The sequence below is a fragment of the Blennius ocellaris genome (assembly GCF_963422515.1).
Source record: "Blennius ocellaris genome assembly, chromosome: 7".
Classification (NCBI taxonomy): domain Eukaryota; kingdom Metazoa; phylum Chordata; class Actinopteri; order Blenniiformes; family Blenniidae; genus Blennius; species Blennius ocellaris.
Window position 1 is genome coordinate 10,978,695 of NC_137656.1, and position 23,621 is coordinate 11,002,315.

The following is a 23,621-nucleotide window of genomic DNA, read 5'->3' on the forward strand; positions in this document are numbered from 1 at the left end:
AGGCTTGTCTTTTTTTTTTCTCTTTTTTTCTCCAAGCTGTGTGCGGTGTCTCCTGCTGTTTGCCACCACAAGTAAAATGAGAGTCGTGATAAGAAGTCATGATAGAAGTTGATATGTTTGTCCTGGGCAAGAATGTAAGAGACCATTAAAACAGAATATGTGCCTTTTAAAATCAAATTTGAATTGTTTGGGCTTAACTCTGGCTCTTGGAAAACGAGGAAGAGGGGTACAGGAAAGGAATGAGAAAAAAAAAAGAAAGACGAGAGGGCACTTTTAAGGAGAAAAAAGAAGAACTGCCAGAGGTGTCTCAGGACGAGGGCCAGCACTGCCTCATAAATGGATCTGTCTCACACGCATTTTAAGTTCCTGTGCGTGCCTCTTTTAGTGTGTGTGTGTGTGTGTGTGTGTGTGTGTGTGCGTGCGTGCGTGCGTGCGTGCGTGCGTGCGTGCGTGCGTGCGTGCGTGTATGCTTCCTTAGAGAAATGCTTCATTGTCATGCTGTTGCTATGCTGTTTATTATGAGATACAATCTTCAGGTAAGTGTGATGAAATTCAGTTAACTTTGAAGTTAAAAACCCACACAAAGTCAGATTTTAATAGATTCTGTTTTCTGATGGAATTTCACAGAAACAGAAGAAAGTGAAGGACTGGTCAATGTGCCTCTTTGTGAGCTTAAAATACCTTCGCCTTTTTTTCTTTGATTAGATGACAGTTAGAATAAAGGCATGATGATGTTGTGCAACATGAATAATTTGATGCATTGCAGTCTCCATTCAGCTGCGAGACAACCAGGGGGTAGAAAAAAAGTGTCAAAAACAAAACAAAACAATAAACAGAATACAAATTCAAGCACAGAAAAGCCATAAAATGAAATCTGGATTTATCCAGTCTCTTCTCCCTCACAATGTCCGGTGTTAAAAGTCACAGAAAACAGGTGTGAAATTCTGCCTTGAGGAGCAGACCTTGACCTTACATAACCCTTCCCGTCTTTCACAGGCAACACATGGAGGTCTGTTGAGGTGAAGTAACATTACCTTTATACAAATCTTAATTTTCTGTTTCCTGTTGTATTTTTCATGTGCAAACAAACACACAGTCCAAGAGTTACAATCTAAGTGGCAATTCCAGGCATTTTTACAGCATGCTCCTTTATTGCTTTTGGAGAAGCTGGAGCTGGGGATTGGCTGAGAAAAAAAAGGAGATTGTGTGACCAATGTGAAACAGCACAGCAAGCATAAGGCTGCACGTACAAATTCACACACAACTGCGCACACTGAATATTCCAGATTTTCCATAGTTTTTATGGAGGGTCAACTTGACCTCATAAATATTACATGGCTATTTTTTCACACATGAGATAAAGAGCGTTAACGAAGGGTGTGTGTGTGTGTGTGACATTTTTCTACAGATTAAGCCACTGTTCTAATTTTCTGATCTTTTCTTATCCTATTATTCCTGTTACTTATTCATTTCCTAAACTCACACACACACACACACACACACACACACACACACACACACACACACACACACACACACACACACACACACACACACACACACACACACACACACACACCTGCTTTCTATTAGTCCAGTAGATTGCAGGGAAATTGAGTGGGAGTGTTAAACATACACACATCCATCTATCTGACCCTCTGTCTGCAATAATTACCCACTTCCTGTTCTAAAATCCTTCTCCAGCAGCTTCCACTCCAATCATGTCTCTCTTTGAGTTAAACTGCACATGCATGCATGAGTGCGTGTGTACCTTCTTGGTTTACTATCTTTGAAAGGTTTCAAAACGGACAACCTGCCGCATATAGGTTCTACCTTCTTTGTTAGGGCCAAAATGCTGGATTCAGTTTTATTTACATTTGAGCGTATATTTTCAGCATAAAGGCCATGTTAGATGGTTACATCTGGTTTAGAGTCGAACATTTGATTAGTGTTAGGATCAGGATAAAATGGTAGGGAAAACAATGTGTGTGTGTGTGTGTGTGTGTGTGTGTGTGTGTGTGTGTGTGTGTGTGTGTGTGTGTGTGTGTGTGTGTGTGTGTGTGTGTGTGTGTGTGTGTGTGTGTGTGTGTGTGTGTGTGTTAATCAGAGTGACTTATGACTCATCCCATGCAAACATTATGCTCTACATTCATTAAGGTCTTTTTTTTTGTTTAGGTTATCTTTAGCTAATTTTAGGTATTTTTAAAGTTGTGCATTGAGTGTATGTAAAATTTTGTGGCAATTTCACTCTGATCTCAGAGCCTTTTTTTTTTCTTTCTTTTTTTGTGGATGTTATTTCTCAAGCTGCTACTTTGAGTGACTTGACACACCATCTTGTGGTTCAAAGTTGCATTGCAAGAATATACCAACTGGGGCATTTTGGAAAACTTGGTGATTTTGGGAGGCACGCCACCAGAAGTTCACAAAACTGGCATTGAGATCAAACCATGACTGATGTTTTGACGTCTTTAGATGATGATTTGAGGTCATATTGATTTATGTTAAACTAAATTCATTGAAGTGAACACATATTTAACACATATTTAAAGTCAGGGTATTTATAGATCCATCCATCCATCCATCCATCTAGACTCACATAACCTAAGGGCTAAATCATTTATTGTCTTTATCTTTATGTCTGCAAAAAACAGTCAAAGTAATCGAGGTCCATTGACATTTTCATCTCTCTCTCTCTCTCTCTCTCTCTCTCTCTCTCTCTCTCTCTCTCTCTCTGTGCATGTGTGCGTGTGTGTGTTTGCACTTTTTCAGACTGAATCTCCCTCTGGGGTCCCCTGAGCTCTCCTCCAGCCCTGTTCCTCATTAGGCATCTGTCGTGGTGCCAGAATCAATAAGCACAGATGGAAAGAAAAAAAATCCTCTCCCCTCCTCTCGTCTTTTTGAATGGGTACGTCATTAGCAAATTCCACAGTGTTTACCTTCATCACGGAAAGACCCTCCTCAAATTTACTGTACTTCAATTAATTTGTACCCCAGTTATTCCTTTTATGACCCACAATCGAAGCACTAAGTGTTACAGACATGAACATCATCGGCTCAACATTGCAGAGTTGTGTATTTGCGCAACAATCTCAGACACAGATGAAAATATTTTGTTGTGGGTTTTTCTCGGTCTTTCTTTCCCTCTTCTGTTCCCCATGTTAAGATGACTAATCTGTTTCCATACATTGTTGCGTGTTTGCTGGCAACGATAAACAGCATAGTTAAAACAAAGAAGTGGGTGGTATGTGCTCATTTGGTGTGTGTGTATAGTATGTGCATGCCACCGGGATTATATTAAACAAAAGGAAGAAAGGATGACAGCATCCAACCTCAGTTTGTCATCTTCAGTGTAAACGGCTGTACATCATGCTAACATTTCACATGTGCTTGGCCCAATCACACAAGTCACACACACTCGTGTCAACACAGGAGTAATGAAAACAAAAGACTGGAAAGTGGGAGCTGAGGTGGGGGAGAGATGAGGCAAATGGAAAAGGTAAAAAAAAAAAAAAAAGAGGCAAAAGAGAAAGGTTAGATAGAAGTAGAACATTAGTGAATGGGGATAGGCAGTGAGCAGACAGCTGAGGAAAGCCTTAATGTTTCCAGCATTAGCAGAAGAGCAGAGATTATGAAACATCTTGGCACAACTCTGCACCACTTGTCTGTAAAGCAAAGAAAGAGTGGGTGGGTTTTCCACCTCCACAGATTAAATGATGCGAGGGGAAATGGGAGTAAACAACATCAGTCATTCTAATTACTCTCATTCAGCTACTCCCATCAACCATCAACTATAACCCCCCCCCATTTTCCTCCCGCTATTATTCATTTCCATTTGTCTTAACTTCCAGTTGCCTTTCTGAGTGACTTCATCACACTTTTCACCTCTCTGTTATTCACACACACTTTGTCATCTCATCTATGTGATGATGTAACTTATTTTTCTTCCAAATATAACCTAATCAACTGAGATCTCAAGCTTAAGAAGGGTGGTCCGACTCTACCTCTCAGAGGAGAAAGAGGATTCTGTGAAAGGTTTGAAAAAAAATACAATAGGCTGCTAATAAGCATTTCATTCACACTGATGTCAGAATGCAGAGGCAACAGCCAATGGCAACAGCCAATGGCAACAGCCAATGGCAACAACAATTCTGGCAAATAATTCTAAGTCACTTCTTTTTTTTCTTTTCTTTTGGATGGAGACTGAGAGATAAAAGCTTTGGCCCTGTAGGTGAATGTCCATTGCAGCAGAGGCCTTTGAATGCTGCTGGGCGCACAGTGAATAATGTCAGCTGTTTCTAAGAACTGGATGTGGTTTCCTTACTGTTTTGGAACTCATCACTGTTTTGTCTCTTCAGTTATACTCTTTTTTTTCTAATTTCATATGGTTCCTGGAAAGCTGCAGTGGTCTATTTGAAAATGTGTTTTTCCACAAGTGTTTGTAGAGTGCAATCACAGTTACGGACGTTTGACTTTTTACTCTCGATTCAGCAGGTACACTTGGCAACAAAAGAGGTTTTAGTTCAGTATAAGCTTAATATACTAACCAAGTAATCTCCTTATAGGTCAAAACATATTGCGCTTTATTTAACCTCCACCACTTTAGTAAAGCTCCTCTCTTGTGGAGCTGCAAGAAACATGCAGGGGATTACAATGTTTTTTGTTGCATTGGTTATGAAGCCTCTATAGGGCACATATGTGCTGCGTCATTCTTTCTTGTGAGAGTGGCAATGATTTTGTCATTTAGAGCTTAGTGACAAATGTGTTCCCCCACAGTACTAAAGTTTCTTTAGAAAACAGTGCTGTCTTGGTTTGAATACAAAAAAAACAACACCCTTGTATCCATCAAAGCAGAGAATATACCGCTGGAACCACTTTAAAAAGTTAAATGGTGCATATACGTCTGGGGTATGATCTTATCGTTTCCTTTTGAAACGTTAGGTCAGCAGCGCCTGCGACATACAGCTCCTAATCACTCCACAGTCATTTACTGCCACTCTGATCGGGTATTTACAAAACAATGGCAGCTTTGACGTCAACCTGGGTAAGAATGCTTGTTCATATGGTTCTGAGCAAAGACCCAGGAGCAAATACACTTCCATGCTGTCTGTGAGGCCTCATAGGTGAAACCTTCAGTTGTCTGATGGGATGTTTCCTGCAGATTTACTCTCAAACTCCTCTTCTTCTTCTTTTTTTTATTATAGTGTATGTGCAAACCTGAGCCTGGACTCCACTGTAATGCTTGTGTCCCATCTAGTCAGGTCAACACAATTGATTTAAAGAAGGAGGAAGGATAGGTGACACAACTATGGCTGAAGGTTCTGAGGTTCTGTTGTGTTTGTTTTTTAACTGCCAACTTAAATATTCATCAGAATAAGTTGTACAAAAAAAGAACACAAGATATCTGAAAAAATATCTGGTAAAGCTTACAGCTTTTTTTTTTATTACCATATATGGAAACAGAGTTGAGAATTTCAATTGCTAAATTGTGCCTGCATGGACAGTCATTCACAGCATAACTGTGAATGATAATAATTGCATGTTGTGGTGCCAATTCTACAAACGACTTGAGTAAACCAGGACTACTGGTTTACAGAGTGCAATGTCCGGTGTTGGATCTTTACACTTTCCTGTACAAGTTCAGTAGGTCTATGCCACCATACTATTTCGAATATGAAAGGTTGAACAAAACAAGTATGGCGTAAATAACACAACTACAATTACCACAGCTGCAACATTTGCATGTAACCCTACAGCATTGTTAATGGTTAAACCCAGATGAGAATGAAATTGTATGAGGGGGGTTGCAAATTTGAACTTCCATAGGGCCCCTCTCGAGGTGATCGTACGGAAGGTAATTGGTAAACAGGTCTGCAGTTCAACCAGGCGAAGGTGCTTCTGCTGAACAGATGTATTTGTATCTGTGATAAACCAGGAAAAAAAACCAAAACATGTTTCTTCAAAGTATAACAGACTTTGAGCTCTGGGAATCAATAAGTACTAACTTCAAATTACCAGCAGAATAAGATAAAGTATCAGTCCTGAATTCATCTCAAAGACAATTCTGTGATGTGCGGCTGCTGTGTTTACAAGAATCAGCAAGTCTTTACAATTTTCTCCCACCCGTTTAGTATTTCATAACAAGTTCTTACCATGCAGCACAGCAATCACTCATGTAGGAGAGAGTAAACATTTATAGGGTTTAGTTCTACAGGCAGGTGATGATGGACAAGCCTTCCAGGGAAACACACCGAGGGATGGAAAGAGTGAACAGGAGAGAGACAGGTGGAAAAGAAGGACTGGAACTGGGGGATCAATAAATCCTTGTATAATTCACCTCATGAACATTGGTCGAGATAAAGGAATGAAAGAAAGAAAAAAAGCTTTGTTGTGGACTACGTGTCCGTTCCATTGTCACCAAGTCTGGGCAGAGAGCCACAGCTAAACAGTCCATTTGTCCAGGAGAGAAGGAACTTCTTAATTGCCTCTTCTCTCTTCCTTTTTGTGCTACCAACCCGCCAAGGAAAAAAAAAAAAAACCCTCTTTCAGTTGGCTGAGAGGACAAGTACAGGAAACACTCATTCATTAACAACCTGGAGCTCGTTAGCTTCAGTGAAGCACTCTTCAGAATATGTGCAATTCCACCTCTGAGGTCAGGTCTGAGTGTGTGTGTGCGCCAGTATGTGTGTATTTGTAAGAAGGCTCGAGGTGAGGGGGTCTAAAGGGTAAGGCAGGGCCAGAGGAGGGGGGTATGCTGGTTTGGTGACCCCGGGTCCTCGAGCAGATGAGGGGAGTGCTGGTGAAAGAGATCTTAACAACATTAGAACTCACTGAACCATGTCACCTACAAACAAGCTTGGGGTGCACAAGAATATTTCACCTTTGAGCAATTTATCACGGTTTCCGTTAATGGAGTGGCAGGCTTCCAATTAATGGTGCGTGTCATCAGTTATTATAAAGCTATAGTAAGTATTTAGTTGGCACGAAAACATTAACAAAGGTACAAACAATTTGTTTTATGTGTATTGGGCGACATGTGCATTTGCCTTTACCTTTGCTCTGCACTCTCATCAAGCACCAACATATAAAAGTCAAGTCTAGTTAGGAAAGTTCAAAACATGACACGCAACACCCCGCCACCCAGCCTTCCTAACACACCCTGTCATTTGTAAGATGTCAGCCTGCCTCTTTGCCCTGGTTGGACAGCATGCAGGAGAGCTGCGTTCCTTTATTGGCTTTAAAAGATAATGACATGCCTATGGCCTGCCTCTCACCACTCATAGAGGGTCAGCGAGTTCCTCAGCCTCACCGAGGTTCACGTTGAGATTGCGGCTTGGGAAAGCTGCTCCTGTATTTGTGGCTTGGAGCAGCGCAGAGGACACTTGGGTTCGAATCAATGCATTCTAGTCAGTTTCCTACAGGGTGCTTAAAACTTTCTCGAACAAACCCTTGACTATGAGATTAAATAGCTGCCACCCATGCAGTTGACAAGGCACTCTCACTCTTTTGCCTTCAGTGCGGCGAACTCAAGGCCACATGCCCTTTTTCATTACTCTGAACAGGCCAGCTGTATTGTAACTACAACCAATTTCCTTGCAGTCTATAAAGCTGTCAATCAAAATCATACGGAATAAGGAGCGGAGGTGGGGGCGGGGCGGGGGGGGGGGGGGGGGGGGCATTAGGGGTGGAACTGGGTGGGCTACAGAGCTCCAGAACAGACATCAAGAGTTTCACACTGCAGCACGTGTCAGAGGGAGGACAGAGCGATGGGAGTAGAGAGGCTGATGGAGGAAGGACAGGTCATGTTTACCTGCAAAGCAATCAAGTCAAACTCACAACACAATCTTGTTTTTATGTTTCCATTTATTAAAGTTATGAACAAAGAGACAAATAAGTTATATTTTTATTTGTTAGAATTCTATCAGTGTTTGAACATTAATATTTAGAGAGCTAGTACAATTTTCTACTTTCATGGCTAGCCTTTGACAAACCCATAGAAACAGCTGTCTCTCTCCGAGGATCCGAACATAATACTGAAGGGGAGGTGTCAATGTTGTCTCACAAGACAGTTAGCAATGAAAGTGTGCACCTTAAGGCTTTTTTTCTGTTATGGTATATCATTACATATAAACTCTTTAAAAATATACTTCTGTCAAATACCTTGACAACTACTATGTACACTACAAAAATAAATTTTCATATAAATAAATTATATGGCATACATTTATCTTTGTAACTGAAAACAGCATACATCCACATCAATCGAGACCAAAATGGCAGCCTGGAAGAACCAATGATTTTTTTTTCCTTTTAAAATCCTCTAAGAGCTATGATGAGACCTGTAGTGTAAAATGTTATATAATCTTTTTTTTCCTATTTAACATTAGTAAGCACTTTATACAGATCAAACTCCATTAATGTAAAAACATTAAACTGTAATAGTGTTTTTTTCTCAATAGACATAAAAATCCCTGCATTTGTTATCCACTGGCATCACAACAATAATGAAAGAAAAAGAAACCCAACATACTTTATATTACAAAAATATAAATATCGCAATTAAACAAAAACATTTAAAAATGAATAAAATAGTTGCCAGCTATGATTCTCTCCTCTACTGCCAATGTGACATTGGGAGAAAACAACATGAAAAACATAAAAAAAACCAACCTATTTCTTGCAAGCAGCTGATGTAACTTGGTGTACGGGAGAAGGGAAACGACAAAGACATGTTGGAAGCGATATGATAAGGTGTCAAGGTGGAGGTGTGGAAGTGGAGGGAGTGTAAGGATAGCAGGCCTGGGGAGGTAACATGTATGGACACTGGTAAAAAGTCACATGCATGAACTGGCCATTACTGGTGGAAAGACGGACTGCTGGTGTAACCGCTGACCCCTGAGGCTCTGGGCTGTGCAATTTTGCAGTTGAGGGGAGACGTCCAATTAGTGTCATGGCATTATGTCAGGGATTTTTTTTTCTTTTTTTTTAGGTTGGTGTTGGACAGCTGTGGCCAAACTGGAGACAGTGTTTGCTCATGCTGTCCTTCAGTGACAGTAAAGATGGAGGATTTCCTTACACGTATATGAATGCACAGACATGCATAGGGACACACACAGAGCACATTGTCAGGTCATATAGAGCTTATTCCTTAGCAGGCTACATGGATTAGCTTATTGAATGGACATGAAGAGCTACGTTAGACATGATATTCCTGTGGATGAAGTGTAAATGCAGTCAAGTGCCATGTTGAGTTGGGTCATACAGTATTGTCTGAACCTTAGCTTATTGACGAGTCAGCCACAGAGTCAGCACCCCATGTTGACCCTGTACCAGAATCAGTGATGCAAATGTCCCTGTGACGGTAGAACAAGTAACTGAGGTGGGGTCACTGCTTGTATGGAGAGTATACAAGGCAGAACCTGTTTTGAGCCTACTAGGATTAAACAATATATGACATCTTACAGTAAAATACAACCAGAGATCAGAGATCAACAGACAGTGATACAAGGCTGAAAGCAGAAACAGGTTTCAATGCTGAGGCGATGACTAAAAAAACAAACAAACAATGAAACAGCAAAAAAAACAAAAACAAACGAAACACCTTTTTAAAATGTCTTCATATCAACTCGTCTTAAATAGCACGCATGGCGTGTCAAGTTAAACAGTAATTGTTTCATAACTACCACAGGTCTGTGATAACAAATTAATAGTTTTACATAGCGTACCTTTATACAACATCAAATGCTCACGCACACACACACACACACACACACACACACACACACACACACACACACACACACACACACACACACACACACACACACACACACACACGCACACACACACATAGACAGATCACTTCTTTTGTTTAAAGAGATATTTGCATAGTTATAAATGTGACTTTTAAAAACAACATTTTAAGCAGCAACAGTGAATGCTGACGTTTTTTTTTCTTTTTTTCCCCTAGATGAAGCTTCCTAATGGCACAGATCCACAGATAGGTGAACAGTAATCAGAGATCTATCTCCCGCTGACACACGCACGCACACACACACACACACACACACACACACACACACACACACACACACACACACACACACACACACACACACACACACACACACACACCCCATATAAAATGGCAGCCCCAGTCTGTTAACATGAGGAGTTGTACAGCTTCTAAAATTATACCTACTTTTTGTTCATATTTACATGTATACATCTTTTAAATATAGATAGAAATATCTAAGACAATAGTCCGCTGAGTTACAGTAAGAATGAGCACCATTATGGCCACACTGGCAAGTTTCTCGCTGCTGAGGGGGTGAGGAGGGGAGTGCCAGGCTGGGCAACGCTGAGCTGGGCAGTGCCAGGCCGTATCAGCTGCTTAGGAAAACAGAGGAGTCCATCTTTGGCCGTAGTACTTCTGTTCTCCAGAACTGGAAATAAAAGGGAGATTGAATTATCAGCACTTTGTGACGAAACACATGGTGTTACAATTTGGTCAGCGAAAGGAGTGAAAGCTCACCTCAGCTTGCCCACCTGCCACTGTTCCTCTCAGCTGCCTCACACTCCAAGTCTTGTAGCTCCATGGCCTCCACCTTGTCTCCTCTGGCCCCCGTATGGGTGCCCGACGGCACATGTGGATCCTGGAAAGTGGAATCTGTCTCCTCCGACCCTGATGGGCAGTAACTGTCTGTCGCTGTGTATGCTGGGTAAGAGGAAGATGTGCTCTGGTTGGACAAGGGGGGTGGATGAACGGCGACCGTGACCGAGGCAGATGCAGTTACTGTGGTGATGGGTTGGCAATAAGGGGTGGGGTTGGGGTGGTGGTGAGGAAGGTGGTGATTAGGTTGTGAGTTGTGGGAAGAGCGGCCTCTGTGGCCCGCTGAACGTTCTCTATGACCATGTGAGCCGTGGTGGCCCCCAGCCTCAGTAGCAGTTTCAAAAGCGTCCAAGCGCGGGCGGGCTGGAGGTGGGGCCTGCCGGTGCAGCTGGCTCTTGGGGTCTCTGTTGCTGTTTCGCTGAGTGGCTCCATGCTGGGGTCCGGAATCACAACCCTGAGAGGAGACAGACTGTTGAATAAGACAACAAGATTAATATTGTAATAAAACAATCATTTGTGTTTAGGAAATATTTCACAAATCAGAATGTGCCAATTCTTACCGAAGACACAGTGTAGGCTGGAGGTTCATGCTGTCTGGCAGAACGCCTGTGCCCTGATCCTGCTCTCCTTTCCTCCTCCGTCCTGCCTGTTCTGCCCCTGCTGGCTTGGAGGTGGTACTGCTGTTCATCGACTCGATGCTGTCCCCTGTTCGAGTGCAGGGTGTAATTTTGCAGCTCCTGGCTGATACCAGACACTGTGGTGTTGGAGCTGTACTCTGAGTCTGATGAGTCTGAGGCTGCACCAGAGGTAGTGGTGGCCGCAGTGGTCTGGTGAGGACGTACAGAGAAATGGACGACGTGAGGGGGGGCCTCCGGAGAGGGTGTGGGTAACCTGCTACGACCATCCACTGGTGATACCTGAGAGGTGAAAGGAGAGACAAAAGAATATGCATACCTAAGAATGCAAATAATTTGACCTACTAGAACACTAACTATTGGAAAATACCATTTTATTGTAGTTTTTTTCTAGATCTTACCTCTGGATAGGGTCCAAAGTATGATAATAATACTGGAAGAAGGACCAACCCATTCAGCACTCCGAGAACTGTGAGGATGGCTAACACTGCAAAGAAATACCTGCAATACAACACACAAGCAAACTGTGTAAGCAAAATCTGAATTTTTCAACTTCAGCATTGAGCACCACAAACAGATGCTGCTCTAAAACAATAGAAAACAAGGTATATTTTTCCCATGATTTGATTCACAGTGAAACTTGAAAATAAAAAAAAAATATTACACATGAACTAAAAAAAAATAAGTATACAAATTGTTGTTACATGAGTGATGTAATGTAAAAATATAATATTTCATAGTATCTATTTTTAAACTTCTTAAACTTATTATAATCCAATGCCATATTTATTATAATTATAAAATCTAAAGAATGCTTAAAATATTTTTATGTATAGATGTAGACATAATCAAATTGATTTAGTAATAAGAAGCATAGTACAAGCAGTTAAATAAATCCTCCCATGTGAAAACGTAATACAAATACAAAATGAACCAACTCCATGACGGAAATTTGAAGAAGTAGCAAGAAACAAAACAAAACAAACAAAAAAAAAAAAGACAGAGTTCCTCAAACAGAAAAAAGAAAGTAAGCAAAACAGAGAGCAGGCGAAGAGACAAAGAAAATACCTGTGCAAACCACAGAAGTTTAGACGTGGGGAGACATGTGCAAGATCAACTATTACACATGCCTGAAATAATACTTCCACAAAGACACCAGCCACTCCCCAAACAAACGCACAATATATGAGCCCCCCACAGTCAGGCAGGCATGCGCTGTGGTTTGAGGAGCAAAACAGAAATGTACCTTGTGTGTTTCTAAGTCCTGCCAAAGAGGGTTAATCTTAAAGAAGCCGCAGAGAGAAAAGAAAGGGGAAGCATAATTAGCCAGAGCTGGTTAATTCAAAGGCACGGGAAGGAGGAAAAAAAAGCAGGGGAGGGGGGTTATTGGGGTGAGGGTACTCTCTCTTGGGTGTGTGGTGTATAAGCAAACATGAAGAAAACAAAGCAATGAGGAATGTGGATGGAGGGGGCAAGGGGTAAGGGAGAGTAAAAAAAAAAAGGGGGGGTGTAGAGGCGGTTGAGGGGAACGTTCGGGCATGGGGGGGCACAAGAGGACAGGGGCCTCTCTCTCTCTCTCTCGTCTCTTGCTTAAAAAAGAGAGAGAAAGAGAGAAGCAAACAAATGAAGTGAAGGGTATAGAATTTAAACAATTTAGTCTAGGAAGAAGAGAAGGGGACCCTCAGAGCAACAGCCCTCCCTGGCCTTTCTCCCTCTCTTTTATTTCCTTCTCTCTTCTTTGCCTTGCTTTTTTTCTCCCTTCTTTCCTGCTAAGCCTCTGTGAAATTCCCGGCCACTCCACAATCCCCTCCGTCTAATTAAATCCCCAATGTATCAGGTAAGACCCCCCAATCTGCACTCTAAATCTCTCTATGTCTCTCTCACTTCAGTCCAGCTTCCTTCAGTTGAACCCCCCCCCCCCCCCCATCATCACTGGAAACACCGAAGTCATAGTTGAGAATATGATAAATCATGAACTCTTAAATATCATGAGTGCCAATAGATATCGCTAGGCGGGGATGTCCACAAAGGAGAACTAGTTGTACCTCTCTCCTCTGTGTGTAGAGGGACTTATACAGATGTTGTTCCACTCCTGAAATTCATTGCTATCCACAAATAACATTACCAAGTATTGAAAGAGTGAAATATTTCTGATGATTGTTCAATGTCATTAGTAGTGCTTTGTCAGATCAGGGAACTCACTGTGGAACCGCTCGAATGTTTAACACTGAGACTTCTCATGTGCTTGTGTTATTTTTAATTACACAGTGGTACCAACTGAATATGACAACACTACACAAGTGGTTATGTTATTTGATCAACAAATAGGTCAATCAATGCAGTTCAGGGGCCAGCTGTGATCGGTTTGGTAGATCGATTGGTTCCATTCTCATTTTCACCTGTCCACACGTTGAAGTGTCCTTGAGCAAGACACTGGATCCTATATCACCCCCAATGGATGGACTGAGTGGTTTGCATGGCAGCCGCCTCCACTGGTACGTGAATGTTTGTGTAGATGGGTGAATAACGGTGTAAAGTGCTTTGGAACTGCTCAAACAGTTGAATAGTGCTATATAAGTCAAACACATTTACTATCTTACCAGTCACAGAATAATTATGAGGGTTGACATAACTAAATCAAGTTTTGAATATGATTAATTTACATGTGTTGTTTGTTCTCAATCAGTATTATTTAAAGATGTCAGAAGAATTTTTAAAGTCATGCAGCGGCTGCATTTGTAAGTACCTGTGGTTTGGATGGGCAAAGACAATTTATATTAAGCATCGACTTGATTTTTTGGGGCTGCATGTTTTCATGTGAACTAAAAAAAAACCTTGACAGAATTGATATAGTTTGAATTGGGACAGAAATTATACTATTCAATTGACACATGTCACAGTGGTACCAAAATATTTTAGTTCCAGGACCATATTAAACAAACTTAGCATTTAATTGGGCAGTACCTGCAAAAACCTGAAAAAAACTGTTTTAGAGCAAAGAAGTAGGTTTATAATCTGAAAATGCTCCCAAATGATAATCTGATGGGAGTGTAATCTCGCAAGCAAAACAGTAGTGGGACTAAACATTGCAACATTTTATTGCCATGATCAGTTCTGGGTCTCAGTTGAGAGATGATCTGATAATGTTGCTAAAATTGAATGATGACAGATGGGCAAGTTAGGAATAGTACTTACTCATTAGCAGCTTTTTTTTATCTGTAGCACTTTGCAATGTCATCCTGAAGTGGTTTAAACTCAACAAACTCATGAAATAATATACACCAGAAAGCAAAAAAAACCTTTTTGGGGAAAGTCAGAAATGTCATTGGCTGATTATACGTGAAAAAAATGATTTTTATGAAGGATCTTGTCTTTCCTCCATATGCCCTGAGGATGTACCAAATTCAATCTTTTGTTTGTAAGATGGTAGTGATGGCTTTTACCGAAGACAAGCCTTTGATTTTCTGCCTGGTAAAGCTCTATCTACACATATGTCATACTTGACAGTATTTCAAGGCCACGTTGTTGGCTTTTAGTTTTTGATTATCATAACTGTTGCTTAAAGCTTAACCGTGTCATCACTATGGTTAGCATTTCCATACACACCGGGAGGGATAAATGCCCCGTCACCTATGGGCACACACACTTGCGCACACACACACACGCAACACGCACGCACGTGGAAGTACACATTTACTTGTGGAGCCCACATACCGGCCTGAGTGCCCGACTGGGCTGTTTGGAGTGAAAACATTCACAGGGCTGACGGAGAAAGTCAGGGAAACATTTCTTTCGGCACAAGCAGAAAAATACGAGTAGGGCCTGTTGTTATTGCGCCGTCTTGGGGCACTGCTTTGTTTGCTCTGACAACAGAACCTTTAAATGGAGGCCCGAGACTGAGCCAGAAACCAGAGCACACCACTGGAGGTGAGGAGAGAAGGTCTATAGGCCTCTATACTTTGCATGTGTATGTTTGTATGCATTTCTCTTACTGTGTATCCATGGGTGTTCTTACTGGCAGGTACGCCATTACCGACCCCCGTGATTACAGGTGTGTGTGTGTGTGTGTGTGTGTGTGTGTGTGTGTGTGTGTGTGTGTGTGTGTGTGTGTGTGTGTGTGTGTGTGTGCGTGCGTGCGTGCGTGCGTGCGTGCGTGCGTGCGTGCGTGCGTGTGTGTGTGTGTGTGTGTGTGTCTGTGTGTGAATATGAGACAAAGTCTGTCTGCCTGTAGATCACATGGAGTTCAGATGAGTGTAGCCAGCCCCTCAAGGAGAAGGCCAACCAAATTACACAGTCACCTCAACCAAAGATTTGTGCACACGCAGCCCCGGCACCACCGTGAAATACTTGAAATTATGCACTGAGCTCAGTGGAAACTTCTCATAATGCTCTGTGGCTGAGAATGTACAGAATAATTATTTTCCTCTCTTGTTTGGCAGCCGGTTGAAACCAACCTTTTTCTTTGATGCTGACAAGAATTCAGTTTCCACTGGTCTTTCTATAACTGCCCTCTTGCCCCCCACCCTGCTACTCCTTCATGTGCTTATAAATGTCTAGAGAAGCCAGTTAAACTAGTTGAAGGAGATTACAAAAAGCCAGAGGACCTTCTCTCTCTCTTGCTCACTCTATCTCTTTCTCTCTCTCTCTTTCTCTTTCTCTGTCTCTCTCGCCCCTTTGCTCTATTTGACTTTGCTTCACTGCCTACTCCCTCGGAGCCCTCTTTCTCCTCCCACTCCTGACCTTCAACTCTGCATCCTTCCCCTGGTTTCCCCTAACCTGCCAGGTATAAGACACATTAAGAAAAAGGATGGAGAAGGTTAAAATAAAAGACTAAATGTATAGTGAATATAAAAAGCTTTCTTTGGGATCAACTGTAGAAGTACAGTAGAACTAAAAGAAATGTATAGATGTATGTAATAATAGATGAAATGTACAGAGGGGCCAGATGAAACAGAGATGCAGGTAGAAGACAAGAGAAATGTTGGGGGGGGGGGGGGGTCGCAGCGGAAGAAAGCAGCCTGTCATGCATGATTTGCATCTCAGGTAGATTCCTGTGTCACATACAGGTTGAGGCAAGGTCTTAATGGTATAAGAACACAAAACAGATGCCATATGATAACCTTTATATAGTTCTCCGGTGGTTTTAAAATTGAAATTGAGTGAGTACAGCAGTTTCCTATAAGGTCTAATATTGGACTCACCTGACGATGAAGTCAAACTCAGAGCCAGCGAGCATGAGGACACCCAATAAAGTGGAAAATGCTCCATCCAGCACCGGCGCAAACATGTGCTCCAATGCCAGCACCGCCCGCTTGTGACGATCCCCTATGGCTGTCAGGAATGCCTATAACACACACACAAACTCACACTTAATGTCTCACACTCAAGAGGGACAGTCATAGTACAACTATTTCAAAAGAAAATTACGAAATGAGTGATAACTGACAATAGATTTTTAAGATTAAGATTAATCAACAATAAACTTTGACATGGAAATGAGAAGAACAAGATATTCCATCACAGCTTCACAGAAACATGCATTGAAAAAAAATTCATACCAGGGCAACATGGACAGTAAACTCCACTCCAATGCCCACAGAGGCGATGAGAATGACAACAGGAACAGCACTGAGTTTTATTCCCATAAGCCCCATGAAGCCAAACAGCTCCACAGTCATGAGTGAAAGCACCAAAACCTGATTGAAAGATGGAGACCGGTTAGTAAATCTGTCTATAAGGTGATTTGACAGGCTCAATATATGATGGAATAAAAAACACTGGTGTCAAAATAAGTGTCATACAATATTTCTGGGTTTTTCCTTTGTGTTTGTGTGTGCGTGTGTGTGCGTGTGTGTGTGTGTGTGTGTGTGTGTGAGAGAGAGAGAGCCTGCAACTATTTGATACACATGCTTTTACTTCTTTACTTCTTTTAAGTTGCATCTAACAAGCAGTAAAAAAAAAAAAGTTTTCTAATGTATTCTGTAAGAAAATCATATTGCACATTTTGAAGTGAAAGAGACAAGAACCATTTGCAGACGCAGTGGGTCACATGACCATAAATGGAGCCAATCTACTATATTGCAATGCATGTGTTGGAAGCGTTTACAGTTGACCTGGACTTTGACTGTACATAAGACAGATTTTGGATTTTGGGGGGGGTGTAAACAGACTGGTGTGTGTGTGTGTGTGTGTGTGTGTGTGTGTGTGTGTGTGTGTGTGTGTGTAGGCTCTTGAGTGAAGCAGGACAGGAGCTGAGAGTAAATACCATTATCAGCTGACAGGTGTCAGGTTACATGGGGCCCAATTCCTTTGAAGAGGGCTGAGGTGGGCAGGGGAGGCAACTGTATGAAAGTATGTGAATATAGGTCCATGAGGACCATTTGTGTGTTTGGTAGTATATTCAACACTGGACTTTTTCGAGACCATTGTGGCTAATTTCATCATATATGAGGTGGTAACCCTTGATCGTGTTGCTGACAAGTAGGTTTGATTAATTGAACAACAGCAATTTAGTGTTATAAAATAGTATTTGACTTATTTGCTTGCGTTTACATCTCCTACATAGTCAGTTTTCTATGGATGAAAGAAAATCCATTCCAACAGTGTGAACAAGAAGCAAACGGAGATCACTAATCACTGTGGGTGTATTTTAAAGCTTTCCCAACACTAAGAGTTAACAGCAGTCAATATCAATAATAGAGGATTTTTAAACAGTCTGTGTGAATGTAAACACATGACACCAAAGTTAAACAAAGCCCCTGTCTACAGGGTAATGTTAGATTTCAGGGCAAATGGCCACAAGGGTTTGAAATAGCTTGAGGGTTTGATGTTATAGGGCTGGCTGTGGTCTGGTCCTTGACGCCTCTCCATAACTTGTCTTTTGATCTTGCTTGTAAAGCTTGAAGGATGAACATGAAGTCCCCTCCTCCATCGTTTTAGGGCTCGGGTGGCCTGTGCCACTGCCTGTTGTAAAATACAACCCACCAGAGAGAAGTACCAGAGTGCTATGTGTATGTGTTTTGTGTGAAATATGTATCTCTGTGTTTACACTGTATTACTGTATGTCTACAAGTATAGACATGCCCGTGAGTGCTTGATGGGAGTCTGTGTGCTTTCCTTTGTATGTTAATGCATGCTTGCATGTGTCCCTGGAAACCCCTCGTGTGAGAGGAGCAGGACAGGATGAGTGTGGAAGATGGGAATAAAATTAAACTTTTTATAGGTTCAGAGAGGGAGCCAGTTGTCGGAGCAACTCTGGGTCCTCTTCTCATTTATTTCAGCGTTGGTGTCTGGGAGTGTTGGACTAGACTAAACAGACTGACCCTAACAAAACAGCACAAGATAAACAGTGGTGTCTGGGCTTCAATAATACAGAGCAGCCTCTGCTGCTTTCGGGCTGTGTCTGTCTGACATGCATACTGGACCACACGCAAAAAAATGGAAATAATAAGAGGGGAGCAATAAAAGGACGTTTTGAACATTGAAAGCTGTTTTTGTCTCTCTCTGTATTAAAAAATGTGTTCATGACAATCCCCAGCAACTCACAGAACTATCCAGATATACTTAAAAAGTGGGTATCAACGAGTGTGGAGGTATATTTCCATCTCTCTTTCAGTTAAACATATACACCACGTGTGTTTCTCTGGCTTTTGTCAACCATGCATGTGTGTTCCAGTACTTACGATAATGCCGGCAGTCCAGGGGTTGAGCAGGAAAAGGGCACAAACCAAAAAGGTGCAGGCAAGCACAACACTGATGGACAGAAGAAGCCAGTGGCGTAGACTAACATATTGTTCCCAGAACAGGAAAGGGTAGCCATTGGGATAACAAGGCAACCCTTGTCGGCTGTAGTTGCTGCAGATTGCCCGCACGCTCTCTATGGCCTCCACAAACTGTGGCGTCTCACGGAGCCCGTTGAGGTAGAAGGGGAACTGTGCGTATTCGATGGGCTCAGCAGCTGGAACTGGATGAGAAAAGGGCATATGATTAAGTTTAGATTAACATAGTTTATTTAGCAATGGTGAAAACATTATTTTTGTTACATATCATGCAGAAACGTCAACTGATTGTGTATCTTGGGATCTTAAAGGTCACACAGCCTCACAAGAGGTTTGATTTTCAATATAGGGAAACAGACTATCAAGAAAGTAATCTGCAACAATGGCATATGCAGATGATGCTTGTCACTTCTGATTAACCAGCATTCGGTTCAGATCATTTAGTCTATCTGCAGGAATAATTTAAGCCTCTTCAGCCAAACCGCCAATATCAGAGCCTCCCTTCCCTAATCCAGCCTCGTTCCAAGAGAAGCTACGTCTGTGGGCAAGTGTGTGTGTGTGTGTGTGTGTGTGTGTGTGTGTGTGTGTGTGTGTGTGTGTGTGTGTGTGTGTGTGTGTGTGTGTGTGTGTGTGTGTGTGTGTGTGTTGGCATAGGGAGAGTGTGAAACAGAGCCCCATTGAGTCAAACCTAGTCAGTCTGTGCTGTGGCCCAGCCGGGCTAATGAGGGCCTATCAGTTCCAGACACAGCACACTGTCAGAGCTAACGTTGATTCACGGTAATTACAATGTCAGAATCACTGCCATAGCCACACCCTAAACTTAGCACTGCCACATAACGCATAATATAAATGCATGAGCACGTATACCTGCCCATCACTGTGCCATGAAGTCATACGTACTGCAAACAAAATAGCGCATTCATTCATGCTTTTGTTTTCATTGTAATCAATGACACATGTCTGGATGAGGCTGCCTCAAGAGATTACTCTTTGACAAACCTATCATTTTCTTATTTAAAGATCTATGTTTTGGTGCAGCCTGCAGTATAATGCTAGTGTGAGTCTGTTTTCTACAGTGACTGGAGGGTCTGACAGGAGCACTTATTAACATCCTACAACCCATTATAATCCCCACTGTAAATTTCTATCAGAAAACTAGTTGACTTTTGGCCGACATAGGTTCGCTCCGTGGGGGCAGCCAAGCACCTCATGCTGCTTATCCAATCACCCCCCCCCCCCCACCACCACCACCACCACCACCACCACCCCCCACCCCGTCACGGACTTCCTGCTTGTTACCCAATTGCACTACCCAATCTAACCCAGTCTCTCCTTGTTATCCAATCATTTTCCTCCCCTGTGGTGCACTTCCTGACTTGTACACAATCGCAGGCTGGAATCAAATAACATCACTATACTTTTTATGTGACTTACAGTCTGTCTATGCGGTAGGGAAATGAGAACAGGGTGCGTGCAGTGTTTGGGGTCACTGGGTTTTAATAATGTGCGTGTGTGTCTATAATGCTTGGACCCCATGGTAGTCAGGATTACAGCATTCACCACAGGCACTATTAGAAGAACAACATTGAGTTGTGTCTTGGTCCTCAACTTTGTAACCTGAGCTCATTCATGCGGAAACACACACAGACACTGCAGCGGTACAGCAAAGTCTACAACCTCACTGAGAGCTAGAACACAGACAAGGGGCAATAACTCAAACCACAAGGGATAAACACTGCTCACATGTAGCAGCTGCTTTATGGGAAGCCAAAACAGCCATGGTGAGGCAGAGTCCCACAAAAGTTAAGCTAAAACATTTCAAGAGGAAGTTATAGCAAATGCAATTCTTTTTCAGTTCTGCAGTGCACAACATAACTTTGAACCTTAAATTACTGCAATGCTTAATTGATGATTTTGTCAATGTTAACAGTGTTACTCAAACGTCCTTCCTAACTTGAAAGAAACACTATCCCATCACACTATAAAGCATGTTCTTCTGAAATGACAACAAGTTGTGAATTTATAGTAAGCTGGCTTACTGCTGAGGCGTGTCTCGGGCATGGAGTCGGTGCGGTCGTGGAGCCACTCAGGAGGGTGTGGACGAATGTTGGCCTGCGAGGCAGCGTATGCCACAGGGTCATTGCTGACCCAGGCAGTTAGGTAGATGTAAAAAGCTCCAGGGTTGATGGTACCGTCTGCGTCCACAAGCCTCTGGCGTGTCAGCTGCAATACCAACAAAATCAGATCAATTATTATTGGAACAATGACTCATAACGTAAGTTAGGTAGTGCTCAGGTGAAGACTCCTAACACTAAACTTTGAGACACGTGCATACTTTTTTTCTTCACATTTACACTATATCGAGCCCAACCTTGAAAAAAAACTAAAATCTAATAATTAAAAACTGGGAAAAATGTAATTGAGGCCTTAAAAAATATAGGTAGAACTAGCAGCTGTAAAGTATACAGCAGTGCAGTGGACATGAATAGGTATTGTAGAAATCAGGTATTTTTAGCCAAAGGACTCTCCAGGTGAGCTGACCACAGCCATGCTTATTCATACACATGCATGAGTTTAAAAGCAGCTTTCAAAATATGACTCAAATATTAGCCCCCCTCCCTTTCCAACCAAAGAAAAATCAACAAGTGAAAACACTGGTTCCCTTTCTGAAAATTCCCTTACTTTTGATCACTGCTTCCCAGAATTATTATGCCACATTAAAATATGGAAAATGTTGAATCAGCTTCTCGCTTCACATACAGTAGATACTGGCTGGCGAACCTCAGGTCCACCATCCTGACTGCTTTGAATAACTTTGTAAAGAAAGCTTCTTGTTAACAGCCAGCTGTTGCAGAAGTCATTGATGTTTAACTCTATCACCAAATTAACAATTGCTACAAGAGAAAGGCTATTATCTGGTGTATGCTTTTCAGACAGATAGGCTTCAGTTTACATTTTCTATTTCTGTTTGAAAGTTTCAGATGTCGAAAAAAAAAATGTTTTTTTACTTATAGGAGCTGGATGGAAGGCTGTATGGATAGCACAGTTTGCATATCTATTCACTCATTTCTTTCAAGCAGCCTGAAGCGAATTCCAAGTATAGTCATTGCTGGTTTCTAAGAAAAATGAATCTAAGTTGGACAACTAAGAAATATGCACAAGTGCTGTATTTATGTCTCTCTCAAAATATTCAAAGTATGCATGCGATTTGATTTGTTTTCAGTGTGAAATTACTTTATGGCCCATTGCTAAAGCTGATAATTAATTAGAAAAGTAATCCATCTACCCATGCAAACCACTTTATCCAACTTAGGGTTGCGGGGGCTTGAACAGATCCCAGCTGACTATGGACAAAGGAAGGGTACCCTTTAGACACGTCGGCAATCCAAAACAGGGAAGACACTCGGTCAGACAAATTTAGAGTCACAAATGATCTCAATCACAAATGTGTGGGCTGTGTACCAGGAGAAAAGCCATCCATATATAAGAAGAAAATGCAAACCCCGTACAGAAAGGCCACAATGTCCAGACTTGAATCAGGAATACTCTCTCCTTGAGTTAAGAGTGTTAACTCAAAGACCATCATGTGACCCAGGTCTGTCCTGAGGTGAAATGACCATAATACTCAAACTCTTAAGGTTATGGCTCAGAGCTGATATGAAGTAAAATGCTGCACATATCCTCCAAGACAGTTAGACTTGAGTCTTTGACTTGAGTCATGGGGAAATGGCAAGCCACTATTTGTTGCATTTAGCATTTATTTAACAGAGCTGAAGTTCATCTTACTCAATTATGTATTTGAGACAAACCTGAAATTTTAAGGCAAAAGTGAAATGCTATTTTACTGACTGGTTGTATTGGTAGAAATTTTAGGCACATACTAATTTAGTGTGGCCCAAAGTTAGGCAGGAAAGACAGTCCCTCTCAAGTACCACACTGTCGCTTTTCCCCCTCTCCTATATGGAAGCAGAAGAGTGAAGTCTAGCATTTCTACCTCCTGAGAGGTAAAACCATTACTACACCCCACTCTGCCATATTGCATTCTAGGAACCATAAATCCCTCTTTCACGGAGGCAGTGAGAGCTTCGGGGGGTTGTAGCTGGACTCATGGGGTTAGGTAGATGAAGAAAGGAGTACATTTTTTGTGTTGTGGGGGAGGTGGGGAGAGAAAAATTGCTTGGGTTAGCGTAACAATAAAAAAATTGGCTGGAGTCCCTGAGCGCGTCTGTGTGCAGTTAACCTGGTTGTTAACACTGAAGGAAATGCCACCCAGCAAATGGAGGAGAGCTATAAAAATAACACAACATCTGTACAAATGTTGCTCACACTTGGTTCTCCTGACCTCTATTTGTACCCAGAATGCCTGGCGCCACAGACCCACCCAGTCCCAAGAAGAAAAGAGCTCTTGATAGCCTTTGCATCACCCTTTCCACCTTCTCCTCGTCTCTGTACTTGCCTCCTTCTGTATCTACAAACCAAAGCTTTATCTTTCTACTGCCTTACTTCCAAAACTTGGCACACACAAAACAACTGGTTACCCAGAGGAGAGATATGTTTACACGGACTGATCAAAAGCAGAACACCTCTGCACAGATCCAT

The 23,621-nt window shown here is 42.0% G+C and overlaps 1 protein-coding gene across 1 annotated transcript in view; it reads right to left on the reverse strand.

The window, feature by feature from the left end:
* Window positions 1-7,929: 7,929 nt before the first annotated feature.
* Window positions 7,930-23,621, reverse strand: part of ptch1 (patched 1) — a 50,423-nt gene continuing 34,731 nt past the window's right edge. The window contains exons 17-24 of the mRNA XM_080500154.1: window positions 21,062-21,245; window positions 18,927-19,207; window positions 16,803-16,940; window positions 16,446-16,588; window positions 11,646-11,745; window positions 11,170-11,526; window positions 10,532-11,078; window positions 7,930-10,442 (exon numbers count right to left, since the gene is read on the reverse strand). Coding sequence (XP_080356280.1) covers window positions 10,533-11,078; window positions 11,170-11,526; window positions 11,646-11,745; window positions 16,446-16,588; window positions 16,803-16,940; window positions 18,927-19,207; window positions 21,062-21,245 — 1,749 coding nt within the window. The 3' untranslated portion in view covers window positions 7,930-10,442; window position 10,532. The remainder of the gene's footprint in view (window positions 10,443-10,531; window positions 11,079-11,169; window positions 11,527-11,645; window positions 11,746-16,445; window positions 16,589-16,802; window positions 16,941-18,926; window positions 19,208-21,061; window positions 21,246-23,621) is intronic.